Source organism: Balaenoptera acutorostrata, chromosome 9 (genome assembly GCF_949987535.1).
Source record: "Balaenoptera acutorostrata chromosome 9, mBalAcu1.1, whole genome shotgun sequence".
Lineage (NCBI taxonomy): Eukaryota > Metazoa > Chordata > Mammalia > Artiodactyla > Balaenopteridae > Balaenoptera > Balaenoptera acutorostrata.
This window is the reverse complement of record NC_080072.1, coordinates 101,435,774-101,456,270: the sequence shown is the minus strand read 5'-3', so window position 1 is coordinate 101,456,270 and position 20,497 is coordinate 101,435,774. Positions and strand designations below refer to the sequence as shown.

Here is a 20,497-nt window from a genome sequence, read left to right as displayed (position 1 = left end):
TCATGCCCCAAAAGCCCTCTTGTGAGGACACCACCGGTCTCATCTAAAATCAGGGTCCGCCTCGCAGGGCTGTGGGGAGGACAAGAGTCGCTCTCCTAGACAGCGTTCATAGTCGCGGCATTTCATAGGCGTTACCTAATGTATCTAATGATCTAATTTCACCCTCACAGCAACCCTATGAGGTAGGTGCTAAAGGATCCTTATTTACAGGTGAGGGAACAGCAGGGCAAAAAGGGGCAAGACACCGAGAGTCACCAGCTCCCCAGGCAGGGTTCCAACTCAGGCCATCTGAGCCCAGACCCTTGACCACATGCAACTCTGCATGAAGGGCTGCCAGGCACAGAGGAAGTGCCCCGCAGACGCTGGTCATGGTTCCTTGAGGCATTTGCCAGGACTGAATACTCCCTCCTCCCAGGGCACCTGAGGGCTCCAATCTGGCTTGTCCCAGGCTCCTCGGCTTTGGGTGTTACTTTGAGATCTCTTTTCACTCCCAACATCTCTCTCTCTCTCTCCAGGCTTTTATCTCCACCGACCCCTCTAACTCTGACCATTCTAGATGTACCTCTCCAGCAAACATCTCCAGCCCAGCTCGGTCTCTGAGCTCCAAAAACTGCCTAAACCTACGGCATCTTCCAGCTTCAAAGCTCCTGCACATCTGTTTCTTTAGACCTCCCAACACCCTGTGGTGTCAGCTTTGGTATCACTCCATTTGATGGACAAGAAAACTACGGCACTAGGGAGACTTGACAAATGGTCTCTGTAGTCACATGGCAAGAACTGCAGCACCAGGATGTCACCATGCTCTCTCCCTGAGTTGGACCTATCGAAGTGGGCTAGTAGTCTTCCATTCATCCTGCCTTCCATTGAGGAAATCTACATATAAAAAGCAATAGCTCAAAGGAAACAAGGTATGACATTATTAATAAAATGTGGATACACAGCCAATGATGCACTCTTCTCCTCCAAGTAGGGTTTCACTGTTTCTCTTAGAAGCTGAACTGGAGCCTCCTTCCTCCCCCAGTGTAATCATGGGATACCCCAGCACAGGCTTGACCACAGGCTTTGAGAATTAAGATGGGTTAACTCCCTAATTAGCTGAGCTCTTAAGCAAGTCGTGTAACATCCTTAGCCTCCGTTTCCCCTTTTATGAAATCACATACACCATCTACACAAGACTCATAAGTGACTTGCCAACCCTGAGGTTTATTCTCTGCTGTTCCAGAGGGCAAGCATCCTATCTGTCTTCTTTTACATTATTCTCCCAGAGGCTAATGCAGGACCTGGTACAGAGGAAGTGCTCAAAAAATATTTCTTAAATGAATGTTGCTCTGGGGTCCAGGAATCAGGTGCCTGACTGACAGGGAGTTTTGAGTCTTGCCAGCCTTGAGCTTGACACCTGACATTAATCTTTGATTTATTTGGGAACTGCCCAAATCCTTGGAATTCTCTCTTTTTCTGCCTGATACCTACCTTAGACCTGCAGACATTTATAAGAGATTCCAATGGGGGCTCAGCATCTATTCACATAAAATCCACATGTCCTACCTTCCAGCTCTTGCAAAGCTAGATGCTGCAGTTTAATATTTAGGGAAACTATTTTGCCACTTAACACCTCCCCTGCCCAGTTGAAATGGAGAACATGTTCACCATCCAACACTAAATATTAATACCTCCAAAGCTCCTTCCAAGTGCTTCTTTTCCCTCCTACTCCATCACCCAGAAACACGCAAAGTGATCCCACCACCTTGCTTTAGACCATTCCCTTCTCTTCCTCAGAACTCAGACACATCCCTCTTGACGAGTCAGGTTACTCTGGGACCAAACACATTCATATGACAACCATGTTTGCAAAGCACCTTCTGTTTATGCATCTGTCTTACGCTCTCATGTCTACTTAACGCTGTCCATTTTCTTTGATGGGATGCATTGAAAGCTGTTCCTCCCATATTTCCGAGCAGCAAAACACTCAATAGGGAAAAATTAGTGAGCCAGAGATAACGAAGTGACTCAAATAAATCTTCCTATGAGTTTCACTAGTACAGAAGATGAGTCAAAGTACTTCACTGTGATGATAGGTAGAAATGCAGCTGATGGCATGGTGGTCCTCTGGTTCCACTGGTCCTCAGAATAAGTCTATAACAAAACTGTTTATAGGGACAAAGGGAAAGAGGGTATCAGGCCGCTTTTGAGATCTGCATTCAGGTTCGCCTTTGTGGTGGAACCAGGACAGACAGAAGTAGCAGAGCTTTGGGAAACTCTCCCACGTGAACTTGGTCATATTCACGACAATAGAACTGTAACCAGATGCAATTGCTCATATAAAATAAAGTGACAAAGGGACACACACCACATGTTAACAGTGGTAGTCTCTGGGATTACCAGGAAGTCTCATTGTCTTCTTGGTGCTTCTTTCATTTTTCCCAAATTTCTATAGTGGATACAAACTCCTTTTATAATCCAAAAAAATAAAACGTTTAAAAAGGTAAACTGGTTAAAATAAATTCCAAATGTATACACCCAAATCAGGCTCTCAAAGGGTCACTTGGAGTGTCTGTGTGAAAGAATTAAAAGCACAGACTCTGAAATCGGGATGCTTGTGTTCAAATCTCAGCCCTGCCTCTTACTAACTGTTGTGTACTTGGGCAAATTTCTTAACCTTTCTGTGCATCAGTTTCCTTATCTATAACATGAGGATAATAATATCTTCCTTACAGGATTATTGTGAGGATTAAATTAGTTAATACACAAGAAACCCCCAGAACAATGCCTGGCATAAAACAAATACTTATTTGCTATTATGACTTATTGCCATAGGACTACTACTGCCATAGGACTACTATTGCTCAAAATGTTTAGGGACCATCTTTTGGGAGTATTGTATTCAGGGTCTTAAACACATTCCCTTGAATCATTTCAATGGGATTAAAATCTCCTCCTTTGAAGATGTGCCAATTCTTGGGAGCAGTCAAGCTGTTTGGGGTTCGAAGTAAGGTGTGTTTATGAAATCAAGGGCTCGATGTTCTTGTATTGCTTATCTACCGCCTATGAAGAATTCCATAAAACACACAGGCACACATACCCCCAGGTAATTCAGCACCACCTAGGGTGTGATCAATCCCTGAGTAACTAATAGGTTCTGCTTCTGCTAGAGAGAGATTGAAAACTAAAGTTTAATTATGAGACCTCTTCATTCAATTGATCTTGAAGGCTTTATGTACTAGCATACAACCAAAGGGCAAATTTCATAAAAGGCTGATGTACATTTAAATTCGAGCCTTTTTTTTCTTCCTCAAAGTTTGCTGATGCTGAGTTTTAAGTATGATATGTCATTGTTTTCACACAAATATTCCCAAACATTACCAGTTGTCATCTGGCGTTAAATAGGGTTGCGACATGACAATGATAACATTAGCATTTTTAAAAGCATAACATCATTGTTCTTCTGTAAATTGTTGCAGGCTCAAATTACCCTACACATAATCTTTTTGAAAAAATTAATGGGGCACTGGCATCAAAGCCAGTTAGGGTTGTATAAAAAGAATGGCAGCCACCTCCTTTTGCTGGGACCCTACTGGTCTTGTGTGAGCCCAACTGGCGCCCTAATGGGACATGGTGCAATTGTATGCTCCACCGTGTACATAAATAAAGGTGAGTAAAATGTGCACTGGACATCTTTTCCCAAAATGCAAAGGATTTTGATAAAATCTAACTGGGTGGTTGCAAAGCAAAAGAATCCTTCGTGTTTCTGATTACAGAATTCTTAAAAAAAAAAAATTCCAATTTAAAAAAAAGGCTTCATTGATCTAGCATCAGTAGGAAATATCGTGTTCCACATAAATGATTTTGCAAAGCAATTGAAGTTTACCTCTTTCTGTCTCCAAATGTCATTTTTAATCTTTCTGGTGGAAATCTTTTAAAAATGTATTACCTCTACCCTTGAATTCCCTAAACAGTATTACTATTACAGACATCTAATATTGTACCAAAAGGGCAAAGTAGCATGGCGAATAAGAACACAAACTTAAGAATGGAATAACTCTAGGTTTGAGTCTAGATTCTACCACTTCCTACATGTGACATCTTGGAGGTGTCACTCAGCCTCTCTTACGAGCAATTGTCTCCTCATCTCTTAAAACAAAGGTTAATTATCTAAATCACAGGATCACCTTTAGAATTTTAAAAAAACTTTATAAAGAGTTTAGCACAGCAACTGGTAAAGAACAGGGGCCAAACGGAAGAGAACCATTATTATTTTAATCAAGTGGGTAATGTAACTTGTAGGACTCTGTACCTTTGGGGCCCGATAGGGTCTATACTAAATGGCCCCAACAAACTGTTGAATTCCTTTATCTCTAACAGATGTTTCTGATAGTCTATATTTTCTGATAGCTTTTCGTTTGTTGCTGTCGGGGCTTCTGCCTTAATAGTCTTTTTCAATTTTTAATTTACTGTGGGCTAGAGAGCCAGAGACTCATAGCTGACACATGTAGGCAGAGTTTGAGGGCCACATTGTCACCCCAAGGTCTCATAAAACAGTATCCTCCCAGGGATAAACTTTAAAATCGACACATAATAGGCAGAATAATCTTACAGAAACACGGCTCTCAAGCCAGGAAGATATTATTATAGCCCAGTCTGAATGCATTGTTAACATCAGCTACAGAACGTTTTGGTGCAGGGAGGAGTGAACTCACCCACAAAACAAAAAGATGACTCAGGGTGCCAGACATGGGCAGTGCCCAAGCCCTGTCCAGGGGAAACTGGCAAAGGGACTTCAAGGATTAAGATCCCATTGGCAAGACCTTCTTAAATAGAAATGGATACAGGGAGTATCTATATCCTGCAGGTTTCAAATACTAAGTTCGTATGGAGTAGATTATTCTTCTAGTGGAACGTCAATCATTCGTTGTCCGTTCAGTATTTATTGGGCAACCACTATGCACGTCCGGACCCCTCCCACTTTTACTCTGCGCCCAAGCTCAACAAGCAACCTTCTCGTCGTAACTGGCTTCTTACGTAGAGCTCCCTACACGGGAGAATGTACTGGCTACGTTAACCTGCTAAGAGACAGGGCGATTTCCCGAGGTGAATTAATAAATGGGGGTTATTTTGTTGCATATCAGTCTCAGGAGCTTGGTTAAGGTGCGTCTGCCATCGAGAGAGAACTCTCTATCGTATGTTGACAAAACCCGCTATCTAAGCCTGGAACCTAAGGGCTAGGCCATGACTGGATGGTAGGTATCCCCTTGGGATTTTTCTGGGCACAAGGCACTGGATTGAGGGTGTTCACCCTGACACTGAATGGTGACAGGAGGCAGGGTGGCACAGTGATACAGAACAGGAGCACTGTTCTACTGAAGGCTGGTTTTGCCATTTACTTGTCGATTTCCCTTAAGCAAATTACTTAACTCCTCTGAGCCTCTTTTTCCTCATCTACCAAATGGGCTGATAAAACTTCAGAGATTGATTCTGGCTCAATATTTAAACAAAAGCAACATCCCGGAAGATGCTACACCAAAGCACCTGCCCTCTCCCACCCGTTCCATACTCTCCAGTCCTGACTTTGTAGGTCCACCTGCCTTTCATCACTGATCAGAGGCAAGCGTGGCATCCCTCACAGACTTCATCGCCTCCAGAAGCCTCCCGAAAGCGCTCTTTGACACAGAGCTCATCATATCGCTGTGCTTTCTTCTCTCAGATTTGAAAATTGCCTTCTTAGCAAATTGTCTCTTAGCAAAGGTAGTTACAGCTTTAAGGTAGGCACTTAGCTGTCGTCCTGGCAGAATAACTTTATTTACTTCAAAACAGCCACGATACCTCCCCTCTCCTCAGCCAACGCAAGTAGACATCGTGTTCTTCGAGGATCCACCATCTGAGACCAGCTTGTTAATAACAAAATCATTCCAGGTCTTAGTGTTCTCTTCTCGATGAAATAAACATGCCTTTAAAACAGACAAATCAAATGGTGTTCGGAGACTGTATTAACCATCTTTATTGCACTCCAAAGAACAACTCGAGACACGCGTAGAGAGTGGATTTTCAAAGAGGTGTTTTCTTGACCCAGTTAAATTTTTATTCAGTGAAAAAAGTTGACATTGAGACAAAAATGATTTAAAACTGTGCGACAATATAGTAAAATCTTCAGCATAAACCAGTGATTTGGAAACTTACTGAGGCAACTGAAATGATAAATATCTAATTCCACTTTGGAGAGAAGCAAGTATACAGTGTTTCACTTTAAGAGCAGAGTAGGCCTTTATTTTGCTGCAAATACTTTTGATTTTTGCCTGTAGGTTCTAATAATTCATAACAAGAGTCTTTAATTGAGAAATGACATGGAATATCAGAGAATAATGTTCTATTCCAGCATTCGTACTTGTCCCATTTGAGCTATTACACATGAAACTAATACCGTTCTTGGGTTACTTGGCTCTGATGATTTAATTCAAAATATGGCTGCTCAAAATTAGTGGGCAGAAACATATACACAACCCATCCTCCCTCAACCCATGTTTGCTGGGGGTACCCCTTCTGAAAACATGCTTGCCATCTGTGTACCCAACAACACACATAATCTCTCACTATCTGCTCCATACCTCAGTCTTGCATAGAAAGTAGTCTATATAAACTTAATGCACTGGTTTTTATTACATAAAAATTGTACCTGAAAGGCAGCACACGCTTCCTTTAAGAAAAATAATGCAATAGGAACGTCAAGATACAATTATCAACACGAGTGAAGATTCTGCACAGCATTTTGGAGTCAATCCCTAAAATCAATATGGAAGTGGTATCCGGTTTGCTGACTTCCCTGGATCCTTTCTTTGAGGGACCCCCAATTCTCTGCAAGGAAGAGAAACGTCTCAGGGATTCACTGTGACATTCTTAGTGGGAAAGCGACCAACCAAACCCGACAGCATGGGGTTTCTGCCCTTAAGGAAGTACTGAGAACATGACCTCACTAGACGGAGAGTTACCACTAGGTGAATATTTGAAGGCAGGATTGGCCAGTCCCCCTGCCCAAAAATGTCCACTGGTCTGAGAAGTTCCTTAAATTGTTGGAGAGCTGCATCTAGTGGGTCACACATGTTGGGCAGAGAGAACATATAGCTGTGTGTTGCACATCTGTCCCCCACAAATATCCCCAGTGAAACTACCAGAGATGGAACCCCAGGAACCCCTCTTCCCAAAGTCAGAAGTTTCAACCAGTTACCCAGCTTCGTACCTATTTACCCAGCTTGCCAGGGCAGCCAGCGGTCGCGGGAGCGTCTCACCTGTCTGGAAAAGGGTCTGCATAGGCATGCCCTCTCCCTGGATTCCTCTGCAGAACTCTACTCTCTGTTATTTTATCCACACGGACCCACATCTCATAAGGCTTGAGGGGCATTCAATCCATCAAGGGGCAAAACCAACTTCCAGAGGAAATTTATACACAATCCCCCGCCCGCCAAACTGTAGTGGTCCACTCGTGGTCCATCGACCACATGAATGTGGGCTTCTGAAATTCTAATGCATCCTGGAAGAAAATAAAGCCCTTTCCCTGTACAGTGTGAACTTTGGAGGTGGCATCTCCAACGAGGTACAAAAGCCCCTTCTTCAAAGGCTCCAATTGGTCACAGTGAAGACAATTATCTGGTCACCTGCAAAGGCTCCACGGAGTTTCTGTTCTCATTTGCTCTTGTCGCTCCCACCTCGGGACTCTTGCAGACGGCGTATATACATCAAACCTCACAAAGCTATGCAGAGGGAGGTGAGAGTGCGTGCTTCAAAAGTTCATAAAAATAGACAATTTCCACATAGCTCCATCTATCTAGCCTAGTCTTCGCGAACTTAGCTCTTCTGTTTATATAAAATACTCTAGCCCTAAAAGGCTGCTTTTTTTCCAACAGCCCAGTAGCATTTTCCAAGGAGAGGGGTGATGGCCAGTCTATACAGTACGGTGCACTAAGCATTGGCAGGCACTGGGAACAAGACTCGGAAGCTCAGAAATATCTCAAGTTGCCAACTGGAGACATGTGCTCTGTAGAAAGGCTTGCCTATGGAAAAACTGAATATAAAGTCTCGGAGCCTTTGATATCAGCTTTCACAAATGCCACCAAAAAGTTGGCAGAAAAAGAAAAGAAGAAAATAGACTTCCTAGTGGTTCGATTAAATGACTTGCCTCCCACCAGATCATTCATCTTTCAGTTACTTAAAGTGCGTATTTATAAAAAGGGGAGGTGGTAGGGCTCGGAATTTTGAATGAAACTCCACGGTAAGACAAGATAAAGCCAAAGAAATTCCAGTCTTTAAAAACATAACACAGGAAAGAGATAGAAGAAAAACATGCTGGAAGAAGGTTTGTCATTTACCACCACTCACGACATACTAAACGTCTACAATTGAAAACACTCCTCAAACAATATATATATACACAAATAAAATGTTTTAACTAAAAAAAACTTTAATTGGCTCTTTGTTTCCCAAACACTCCCCAGGTAGAACAAAACTATGTTATCAGCCAAGAATGATACTTCTGGTTAAAAGGAAGCAAATACTTGTGAGAAGGTGATGCATTGCATCTAAGAGGAGATGGGGTTTTGACAAAGCTTGCAGATGAGGGACACATATGCAGAAGCATGACTCTGGAATATCCCCAGAGCTCACTGCTTCTCGTTCAGGAAGAAGTTCTGCAGTGAGGTGCATACGATAGGCGTCACAACAATGCTAGACACTGCTGCTGACGAAACTAGGTCTCCAGAGTGGGCACCAGTCCCCAGTGGACTTCACACACCTGCCAAGTGGCCACGGTTTGAATACAGGGGAGGCATTGAAAGGCAGAAGCATACAGCCCAGCTTATTTTACAGAGCACATCAACTCTAGCGTTGCCACTACCATGAACTGGATCAAACGGTCTCAAATTCACACATCTCCTGTCTCTCTGTAAGAGTGAAGAGCATTTTCTCTTTAAACTGGGTGGGGGTACAGGTGAGGCAGGGGGAAGAAGAGAAGAAAAGAGAAGGCACTGACCCAATTCAAAACGACTGCATATATCAGAATGGATTTTTAAGGACAGTAAGCGGCCACCTCAACACAAACACAAAACTTTACATTCGACATTCTTCAGCGGTAAGTAAAAACAAAACGAAACAAAAAATCCCAAAAGGAAAAATTAGGTACTATATCTGCCAGTGTAGCTATCATGGCACAAATCTAGAACTCTCTCCCACAACCAGAGCAATGTTTTGCGATGACAATGACACCAGTGTATAATAAAGCAGTGTTATCATTTTGTAGCTTTCAAAGCTACATCTTGTACAGAGGCGTGTACAGTAAGAATCCATCCATTAATACGAGAGAGGAAGTTGTTGCTTGCAGGGCTTCCCGAGCTGCAGCTCTGTTTAACTGAAATGGAGCAATGACTCAATGTGCTCTCCTGCCAAACACCGTCGTGTGACACACGAGTTAATAAAAATGGATTGTTTCTGGAATGGCAACAAAACTGCTTCTGTTCCCCACCCCTCAACCCTATAGGCGAGGGGCTCATAACATGTGTGGTGTCAGATGACCACTAAAGCCTTGCCCTATACAGAGTTCCAATAAATTAACAAAATAACACAAAAGAACCTTCCCCTGTCATACGCCCAAACACTTTCATAGCAACTAAATGCAAAAAAAATTTTAAATTTGAGCATACTTTCGAGGAGGAGGGATTCTACCCGTCACTCTCGAAGTTTTTATTAAATACATTTCTGTGTCTTAGAAAAATAAAAAGAATGGCCAATTTATTGAACCAAAATTATCTCACAGACTTAAAAAGCATGCCCAGTAAGCACAGCCCTGTAAGACTACACTAATATCAACTCAAAGCAATTTGGTTACTAAAATCAACCTGGTTTGAAGTTCACAGTTGATTACGACAAAGTTTATTCATTCCTTTCTTTCCCCCTTTTTTTTTGTTTTGTTTTGTTTTGTTTTTTTTGGCCCATATAAAAATAACATATTGCAACTCAAAGTGCATCTTTTAAAATAAACCATCAACTATCTTTATCAAATAAAATATTTACACCATTTGGTTTCTAGTGAGGAAAGCTCTTTTAGGCGATCACCATGGGGACGTCGTCGGAAAATCCAGTTATCATTGGAGCATCTTCATCGTCGTCCCCTAAAGGCAAGACAGTCAGTCCTTGGTGAGTTCCGGGGCACTTCCGCCCAACCCCACACCCCGCCACTGACCCTCCATCCCTACAGCACAAGCCCCAGCTGGAAAAGTCAGCAGCAGAGCCAGCCAGGCACAAGAATCGATGCTGAAACCCAGCCCAGCTTCTCTCGGACACTCTTGGGTCACCTGTTCCCCATCAACGGGTGGCCAAGCTTATTTTCATGGTACTTGAAATTAACCAAATAAGAAAAGTAAATCTTCGACGACAGAGGATCTTATTCCCTACCCCAAAGTCCAGTGGGTGGCTTAGGTGCCCCAATTTGAGTTGTCCACACCCTATGCTAGCACAGTGAACGTCACTGTCTGTTTTCTCCTTTGAACCCACACTGCTCATGAAGAAAAGGATCTTAGAGGGGTTTAAGCATTTAACCAGACTCATGGTTGTCCCCTCGTGGGCCCTGGTACCATCCTGAGCAACTAAGTGCTGATCTGCTTTCAGTGATCACTGCATTGCACCATGATGGGTGGATTCCTCTTGCCCCCAATAACAGAAGCAAAGAACCCACCAAAGAACCCACCCTATTCACGCAAGGCAGTCCAAGCGCCTGTGATAAAACAAGAAAGGAAACTGGGAAGAAAAGGGAGAAGACCTAATAACGAATGTTCAGTGAGCAGGGAATACGTAAATGTCTGCATAAACAAAACAAAACTGTAACTAGTTGACAGAAAAAAATAAATACGTAAACTCACATTCAGCAGTCTGAGTTTGGACAAGCCCAAGTCTGGGGAAGGCCCCAAAACACACCTATTTAATTACATTTATTAAGTGGTCTACTTGCTCAATTAGCATTTAGGAATTTGAGCACACGGACATTTATAAAAGGAACATTTCCTTCTCTTCGCCATGCCATATGCCACCGATACGTAAAAGAAGAATGGCCAGTGAGGTTGTGCTAGCCATCAGAAAGAGAAACAGCAAGATGGGAAGGGCTTCTTTGGACAGAAGCCAATGGGGAAAGCATGGCTTTTTGTCTAGACTAACATCTCCAGAGACATCAGGCCTCCAGGTCTGTGAAGGATGAGAGGGGTCGGAAATTCTTAAGAATTTGCCAATACTTTGGGAATACCGAAAGCCCAGGGTCTGCCCATCCTTCCTGTAAAAGGCAAGCTCCTATCTGTTCTTTCACAGAACTCCCTGTCTCGGGCACACTATTTAAGAGAATACTGGTATTTTAATTTAGGAGCAACTTCAAAGCAAAGGGCTCCAACTGTTGCAACCCAAAGCAGTGGGATCACTGGTTAGTAAAGCACTCTGCTAGCGTCAAAAGACGAGCTCGAGGCAGGCGCTTCCTCAGCAAGCCCCTGGCTTTGTGGGGTCTGCCCTGGGAGGAAGAACCCCGCGCCCTGCCGCACTCACCCAGGTCATCCCCCGAGGAGAAGACGGCCGAGCCCAGCCTGGAGCTGTAGTGGCTGTTGGCAAAAGCGGTGAAGCTGCTCTGCAGCCTCCGATGCTTCGTGTACAGGACGGCAAACCCGACGCCCAGGCTCAGCAGTATCAGGAACAAGATGGGCACCACCACGGCAGCAACGTCGGTAGATCTGGCAGCCTGGATCGCGGATGCATCCCCACCTGCCAAGGCAAGAGGCCAACCCGTAAGCCTCCCACGTAAGGGCGGGAGAACGGACTGGGCAACCCCTCACTGCCCCACCCACCCCAAAACGCCAAGGGCTTGCAACACCTCCCCGAACCGCCTGCCTGGTGTGGCACGTTCCTGCACGTGACGCCTGAATGTTTCCCGACTCCTTGTCGTGAGTGATGGAGGACAGGCCTTGTGCGTGCAAATACGGTAATTACATTAGGCTCCTAATCACGGCCTCGTTGGTTATTTAGATAATCTCTTGGAAGGGAGACCTTTGTTGGGGTACCAACACTGATTTCATTAGCGTTATTACTTAAGACCGCTTGCTTGCCTTACATAAGAGGACGTGAAATCAGACCACTAATTAACGAGATTGCAATTATTTCCCCCTACTTGGCACCAAAGTCACTCTGAACTGCAATTACCTGAAGCTCCATTAAGTGATACAAATGAGATTCCTTTACTGCAATACTGACTTAACAGCTCGTGAAGTTTTATGAGGTTTTTTAACTTAAATAAGAGAGAGAGAGAGAATCTTTCCATATACATTTAACATTTTTTAAAAGCTCTTTGCAAAGCCATTTGGGTCTCTATAACCTAACAGTAATGCTCCCTTCCCACTGTTTTAAACAAATACTAGCTTTATCATGATGTACTGACAAAGTTGTAGCAACAGGGCTCTGGGGCAAAGCCATCTCCCTGTTGGGTTAGAGCCAGCCTTCCTGGAAGGGGTAGATTTTTATGTCATAAATCCTGGGGAAAGTCTGAACCTGAGGCAGGAACATGGCTTACAGGAGTCAGTTTTAGCTAAGGAAGCAAAGTGGACTTCCTCGGTCTCCATGAGGAGCTTCATCAGGCTTGAGGTTGTTCCCTGGTGCAGGGCGAGGTGGTGCGGGCCAGGGCTCTGCCTTGTGGAGAGAGCTCAGGAGCTGCCCAGGGCTTCATCCCAACAGGTCCTCGTAAAGATGGGCCAGAGAGCAGCCATTTCCTGTGAGCCTGATCTAACAATTCAATAGCCGCGTCGTTAATTTCCTGCACTATTGACTTACTGGAAAAAACTCTCCCAAATCTCGGTTCACGTGTCCCAACCTAATCCCAGCTGTGAAGTGGTAAATTGGGGGAAAGCTCTGGGCTGGAGCAGTTAAGAGGAAGCCAGCGCGGTGGAGGCGGCAGGAATGAGTGAGCTCCCGTCCTCACCCCGCCTCCGAGGGGACGTGAACATCAAGGGGCAGGACGTGGCCCGAGAGGTCTACCTGAGAGATTCTCCCACCTGACAGTCTTGGATTTACAAAGGTAGCTGGCAGATGTCTTCACAGCAGTTTTCCCCAAAGTCTATTTCACAGGTTGCTAATAGGTTTAACTTAAAAAGGAGACTCTATTTAAAAAACACTAGGACAAGAAGAGTTTGGTTGTTTGTTTCCTGTAGAAACTTCTCAAAACCTCAAACATGCGACAGTTCTCCAAGGGATGTGGTGTGCAAGGTTTCCCTCTTTTAGGGAGATGCCAAGGATAAGGATTCCACCAGAAGCCATGCCGGGAAGTGTGATGGAACATAGAACAAGTCTAACATAAGATTCTGAGCTTAAGCACTGGTTAGTTCTTGGCTGGGAATAAATGGAACTACAAAGGCCAGTGGCAAAACATTTGTTGAAATCCTGGCTAAGCTATTACAATCTGAGCAGAATTTCCATGTAAATGGAAGGTTCCTCTCCCCTGCCATCAGCATGGCCCGACGCTGCTGTCTGTGAGTGTTCAGAAGACAGAGATCCCAGGTCAACTTCAGGCTTTGACCTGAGGCTGACGGTGAAGATGAAGGGGAAGGCTGGGAAATCAGGGAGTCTGTGATGAGATAATCTACTGACTTGCAGAATCCTAGGGAATATTAGCATATTAGAAGCTCTGAACAGTCCTCCAAAGAATAAAAACAAAACTCATTAAGCCAGTGCTTCCCAAGCAGAATCTCCTTTTTAAACAAAACCTCCCTTTCTTCTGCTTTACATTCAGAATATGGTCACCTTATAATCCCAGCTCCTCACACCATGCCTGACTCAGGAAGTATTTGTTAAATATATCAGTGTCTGATTAAACTGATGCATAAATGATTTTCCTTTGAGCTGCAAGAATATTTTAAATGTGTTTTAGAAAGACACATGTTCACCAAGCCGTGCTACATCCTTGATATATTTCCCCGGAATTGAAGATGGAAATGGGCAGCAACAGCAACTTACCAGATCCCAACTCATCATAGAGCAGGACAGCAGGTTCCCCACAAATCTGGCTGCCAAAAAGGCATCGTGCTTGGACAGTGAAAGTATAATTATGACCCAATTTCAGGTTGGAGATTTTAAAGAAATTGTCAGTAGTATTCCCAAGGTAAGCTGTGATATTCATGGCACTATCAAACATGTGTATCTCGTAGCCCTGAAAACAAACACAGGAGGGATTGCTCAGGAAGTTAAATAAGGAATCTGACAGCTGCTATTACTGGTTCCAATTTTGTGAGCTCCTTATTGCAGACATTTATAGATGCTAAAGCAGTGTGTGTTTCATACCAGTTCTTTGTACATTAGCACTGAGATATTAGATTCAGAAAATGGGAACTTTCTCATCCCCAACATCTCAGATAACTACCCACTTCTGAGCCACACAGTAGAAATGAAAAGCACAGACCTAACAAAAGCCATTTTAACAAATACTTCAGTACAGAATTCAGAGTTCTGGTCAGCAATCCACTTATCTCAAGGAATATTAAATGAAACAAAGAATCCAGACAATACAGCAACAGGTCACTGAAATGAGATTGGACCAATAATAAATCCAAGTTGCAGTGGACTCCAGGCACAGGGTAAAAAATAAAAACAAGACATTTCTCCTTAGAACAGCCTATACAAACTCCATTGCTGGCTTGCAGCTCACTTCCTATCTCCGTGCATTCTAGCTCATCCAAGCTGATCTCAGCCCCAGACCAGCCTGGCCTTGAACTAAGCAGCACTGCAGCAGCTCAGGCTCTGTTCACTGGGGGAGTGTGAAATAAGCATCCTACTTAGACCGGCTTGGGGAGAGTCTTGGACTCCTGTGCTGGAAAAATCCCTCTTGGAACAGCCCTAACCCAGCATGCTGGCTGGGATCAGGATTGACTCCCAGACTTCTCGGTTGATCTCCAAGTCTTCCAGTGTCATAGCTACCAGCACCTCCCCCCGGCAAACCCCCTCCCGTCTTATTTCTACCCACATATTGGGCCCCACTGCATAATCATGGTCTCCTGGTTCTCATTCTGTTGACCTGCCTCTTCTTTGAACTCTTAAGTCAGGAGGAAGGAAGAAGGACCCATTAAGCTTATGCTGGAACGCTCCACTGGGAATGGAATACTGACTGCAAGCCCAACCTTTATAAAGCCGGGCTCCTGCCACGCTGATGACAATCGGCTGCCCAACTGGGTCTCCCAATAGTACCTGCCTGGAGTCCTACTCCTGCCTTCTTTTTTATAAACTAGTAACTAGCATTTATTACTTTCTATCTAATATATACGTGGTGTAGGACATTTGCAAAATACATAAGGGGGATAAAGAAAAAACATGTAAATGATACAAACATCAGCCACCCATGATTTACTTGACCAATCCTCTTCGAGTGGGCATTTAGGGTGTGTCCTCTTTCTTACTGTCATAAATCAAGTTCTTTATGCACACTGTTTCCTTAGAGTAAAATCCTAGAAGAATTGCTAGATCAAATGATGTAATACTTTCAACGTTTCTGATACCTATTGCCAAAGTGCCTTACAGAAGGTTGAACCCATTCATATTCCCAGAGCACTCCTCTCCCCAACTATGACTCATATTGGTACTACCCTCCCCCAAAACTTTTGCCAATTTAATGTGAAAGTGCTGTATCTGTGCCGTTTAGATTACTAGTGAGGCTGAAACTTTATTTTCTTTTGCTCACTGCTGCTTGAAAATTTTTACCTTGTTACCTGTTCCTTATTCAATATTATAACACAGTTGACCCCTGAACAATGCAGGGGTTGGGGCCCTGACCCTCTGAGCAGTCAAAAATCCGAGAATAACTTAGAGTGGACCCTCTGTATCCTCGGTTCTGCATCCTTGCATTCAACCAACCAGATGGTGTGGTACCGTGGGTTCCACATATAAGTGGACCTGCACAATTCAAATCTGCGTTTTTCAGGGGTCAATGTGTTTCTGTTTTGAATTGATCTGAAAGCTTTCTTTACACTTAAATATATTAACCATTTATATGTCACAGTTGTGAGAGCTGTGAGAATTTTCAAATTTTAATTTAGCTTTGCTTCTGGCATCACACTGGGACGACTTAGAACTGTAGGCCTCTTTGCCAGCGCTCTACCCCGAGGTAGCCACGGTTGATTTACTGTGTATCTATTTAGCTCACGCTTTGCTGACAATGGGGCCAACCCAGCTCCACTGGAGAATCCGTCCACCCTTGGATGGCAAATCTATTCCCAGGTGCCACTCTCCTCCTCCTCCTGTCTCCTGCTGTGAATACAGTAATTGGTCTGCTAATCACAAAATGAAACAAGGTGTTTTTCATATGTCAACAGACTATCTTCAAGCACTTCCTGCTCACTGGAAAGAAACTGGTAAGATTCCAGGTGGACAGTGCAGCTCGGTTCCCCAGTACTGAAGCCACAGCCCCGCCCTCAGGCTGTTTGGGAAAAGACGGGGCCCCAGTCCAGCCTCAGGAAGCACAGTGACGACTCCAGCCCAATTCCCTATCTTTCAGGGAACGACAAGTTCAGGATTGAAAAGTGCTTAGTGCAGAGATTCACATCTTTAATGGGCAGTATAAACATTTCACTAATTAGCAATCCCACAGAAAATGGTCCTTTAATTCTCAAGTTCACTCCCCTGCCCTCTTCTTTCTTTTTATTCTGTGCCAACATGCTGTTAACGAGCTCATCTCCAAAATGGCATTTCAATTGGATTTCCAGAGTCACTGAGAAGGAGGGAGGCACTTACCCTGCTTTCATTAAAATGCTTTTCCTTCAAAGCTAGGCTTTTCCAAAACAGAAGAACATGGTCATTTTCTGTTATGATTTTTAAGGCATCAGGTGCTGATAATGAAACTGAAAATTAAAGATGAAGTAGGATGCAGTTAGTGGCTCAACATCTGAGTCTCCGTTTTCTTGTCTGTCAAAGGTTGATTAAATAATGCTAACCTTGAAGGGATAGGTTAAGGAAGGAATAATACACATATACCGCTTAGTATACAGCCTAGCACACTGTAGACACTCTTTAACTGGCATCTCTTTTGTTGTTATAATATCTTTAGCCAAGAAATTTGGACATTACCTAGACTCAAGGATGGCCAAAAACAAATGGGGTAGGGGGAGGAAGGGATGGAACCGTGTTCAGAGTTTACCTGGACTTCTGCTCTGGTTCCAGTCTGCTTTCGTGCTCCAAATGCCAGAGGCCTTAGAGCTCAGTGAGGGGCTAGGGAGCTCGGTCTGAAGACAGAGCCCTGGAATGACCACAGAGCATGGCCCAGGCCCACGGTTCACAATGCCAGCCTCCGTTACTGACACTCCTGATATTGTCTGCTGCTGTCCGAATAACTGAGCTTGTTACTTGCTCTCTGAACTTGAGCCTGACTGCTGAGCCAGCCTGGAGCTGGCAGCAAATCCCCCTTTAATCTGCTGCCCAGTTACTGGTCTCCGTCCATTTCTGCATATGATGTTGCCACAAGGAACCATGACGACTTCAGTCCAGGTGCCCAGATGCAATGCTTGGCTTTAAGTGGCAAATATTCAGTTTTGTTTCCTAACTCTCTTGGAAATGTCAAAACCAGCTAGGGGAGGGGAGACTAAAGGAGATGGAGAATATGAAAACGACAGCCCCTCCCCAGCCCACAGTGCCCTGGCCACCACCCTGCAGCCCAGATCCTGGGACCCCTGCACGGCTCTGCCCCAGCATGGACACTGCGGCTCGTCTTGGCACTTCCTCTGCAATTACTGATAGAAATCCCATGTCTTCAAAAAAGTAAAAAATAAAAAAGGAAAAAAAGAAATCCCATACCTAGAGGCGTGCTAGCGGCACTGGGACTGGGAGTGCCTTGCTGGGTGAGGAGGCCTCCAATCGCTCGTCTGCTTACCTGTGGTAATTTTGATACTGGAGTCTTTGCTCATGTTCCCCAGCTGGACAATGACGTGGTATTTCCCTCCAGGCTCCAGTTTGTTAAGGGTGTATTCCACGGTACTGTTGTGGGATTTTACCTTGTAGCTCCTGTCACTCTTCCTTATTAGATCTTTAACTGCAATTGCATACAGCTAGGACAAGAAAAAGACATTTTAATGGCAATCAGGAAACTGGAGTTTTTTTTTTACTCTTTGTAGTTCAATGGTGGCCCACGTAACATAAGTATGTCAGTGGCTGTGACCCCCGGCAACAATATTTCGAGCCCCAGTGTCTGACTCTGTTCTTCGGAAAGCCTCTGGGGTAGTCATGTCCAACCTTATAACAAGTATTCACTCCCAGATTTGTGCCGAGAATTGTCAGTTTGATCCACCTACCCCCCTCCCCCCAAAAAAACAACTCTAGGGAAAACCACATTTGTGGTGGCAGCAGCAGGTAGGTTGGAACATGCAAGAAAAACCCCAGTTCAGTGTTCAAATTCTCTATCTCCCCCACTGCCATAGTGTCGGGATGTCATCAGAGGGGAACAATGAATGAAAGTGTTCAATCCCAGCTCTAAGAGACAAAAAAACCCCATTTACTTTCTCCCAGGTTGCTGCTTACATCTATGGGGACAGGGAGAAAATAACAGGACAGCAAGTAAGCACAGGCAACTCAATCATCAGGAAGAAGCTGAGAGTCCAGAGGATTCTTTGTGACCAAGCATTTAAAACCACCCACCCCTGGGACGGCAGGAAGGGCAGAGGGCATGGAGGTCAGAGCAGCCTGGGCAAGGAAAAATGGGAGATTTTTTCTAGAATCAATGCCTCTTCCTTTAGGGCACGGGCCAGCAAACTTTTTTGTAAAGGTTCAGAGAGCAAATATCTTCGGCCTTGAAGAACAGATGGTCTCTACCACAATTACTCAACTCTCTTGTTTGTAGCATGAAAGCAGCTGTAGATAATGTGTAAACGAATGGGTGTAACTTGGTTCTAATAAAACTTTATTTAGAAAAATAGGCAGTGGGCTAGATTTAGATTTGTTAGTGAAGGCAGAGAAAGCAGAGAAGGAGGGACAAACCAGTATGGCAGCCAGGAATACTGGAGATGTGACAATGAAGAAGAGGCACCTGTAAGGACCCCGTCTTTGACCAGGCAGCAATAGGGGGAGACCTCCTGCTGGGCTCCAAGCTCCAGGCCTAGGTTTCTTGCCCCATTACAGGACCCACCCGCCCCCGAACCAGACCATGCGTCCCCTCACCAGGTCCTGGTCAGGAGAATCGTATGGGGATTCCCACTTGATGACGGCGGAGGTTTTGCCCGTATGAACCACGTGCAGGTGACGGGGAGGAAGCCTGCTATCCGGGATCATCCTCACCACGACGTAGTCAGAGGACGGCCCCTGGTAGGGCACCACCGCCCGGACCTGAAACAAACACCACTCGAACTCATGCAGTTGTCACCAAACCACTGTTTCAACAAAATAGTGACATATGGATACAAGTAAAATTCAATGCATACAAAAAGATGTAGAATAATTCCCTACCTACCCCAGATCTCTAATCCATTTTCCCAGAGGTAGTACTAGTAATGATTTTATGTGCTTCCTTCCAGAAATGTCCTACGCAAATATAAGCCCAAATATACGGGTATGTGTGTATAAATACGTACTTATATATGTGTGTACTTATGCATGCATGTATATGTGTAGCCTACTGTTCTTAATTTTTTTTTACACAAATGCGAAAACATTACACATATTATTACGTTCTTCGCTTCTTTTACTTAATAATACAGCGTGGAGATTTTTCCAAATCAGTACATTTGGAGTTTGTTGTATTTGTGTTGGATGGTTGCACTATACTCCATCACAAAGATAAGCCATAATCCTTTTAACCAGTCTTCTCTTGATAGAAATTTGTTCCAAATCTTTTGTTTTCACAAGCAACAGTATACCAAACATGTTTTTCCATATACCTTGGCACACATGTAAAAGCATGTAAGCTAAATTCCTAGAAGTGGAATCTGACAAAAGCTTTTATTTATTCCTGTGACCCATTCGCCAAGTTCTCAATCCTGCACAAGGGAGCTGTAGTTGGTTAAGTGGCCGTTCATTCTGTGTTTCAAGTAAAAACCTCTCTCTCACACCCCCTCTCTCTCGCACAAATACATACACACACGCGCACGCACACATGCATCGCACGTGGATCCTGGAATCCACATCTCCAGCTCCCCAGGTCCTGGGTCTGAGCTAGGAGGCCAGCAATTAAGACATCCTCAAAAAATAAAACCTTCTTCTGTACTCCTGGCACAGGAAACTTACCAGAAACAAATACTGCTCTTCCCCACTGACAAGGACTGTTTTGTTGTGCTGTGATGTAGTCAAGCTCTTGGGGTTGCGATAGAGGTCAAGAAAGGACGTGGCATAGAAGATGCCGTAAACCTGGTAAAAGGAGAGAACAGAAAAGGACACCAGTTCAGTGGCCAGTGACCTCACTCTCATGAAAGCCCCAATTTAAGACCCGGGGAACCGCTTCAAATGAGCTCACAAAGAATTCTTCATTCAACATCTA

At 44.3% G+C, this 20,497-nt stretch overlaps 1 protein-coding gene across 3 annotated transcripts in view; it reads right to left on the bottom strand.

Moving 5' to 3' along the window:
• Positions 1–5,974: 5,974 nt before the first annotated feature.
• Positions 5,975–20,497, bottom strand: part of SORL1 (sortilin related receptor 1) — a 162,136-nt gene continuing 147,613 nt past the window's right edge. For all 3 annotated transcript variants that reach the window (XM_057553490.1, XM_007196698.2, XM_007196697.3), the window contains 7 exons: positions 20,248–20,367; positions 19,186–19,350; positions 17,906–18,080; positions 16,774–16,880; positions 14,011–14,203; positions 11,560–11,772; positions 5,975–10,145 (listed from right to left, as the gene is read on the bottom strand). In XM_057553490.1, coding sequence (XP_057409473.1) covers positions 10,078–10,145; positions 11,560–11,772; positions 14,011–14,203; positions 16,774–16,880; positions 17,906–18,080; positions 19,186–19,350; positions 20,248–20,367 — 1,041 coding nt within the window. In that variant the 3' untranslated portion in view covers positions 5,975–10,077. The remainder of the gene's footprint in view (positions 10,146–11,559; positions 11,773–14,010; positions 14,204–16,773; positions 16,881–17,905; positions 18,081–19,185; positions 19,351–20,247; positions 20,368–20,497) is intronic.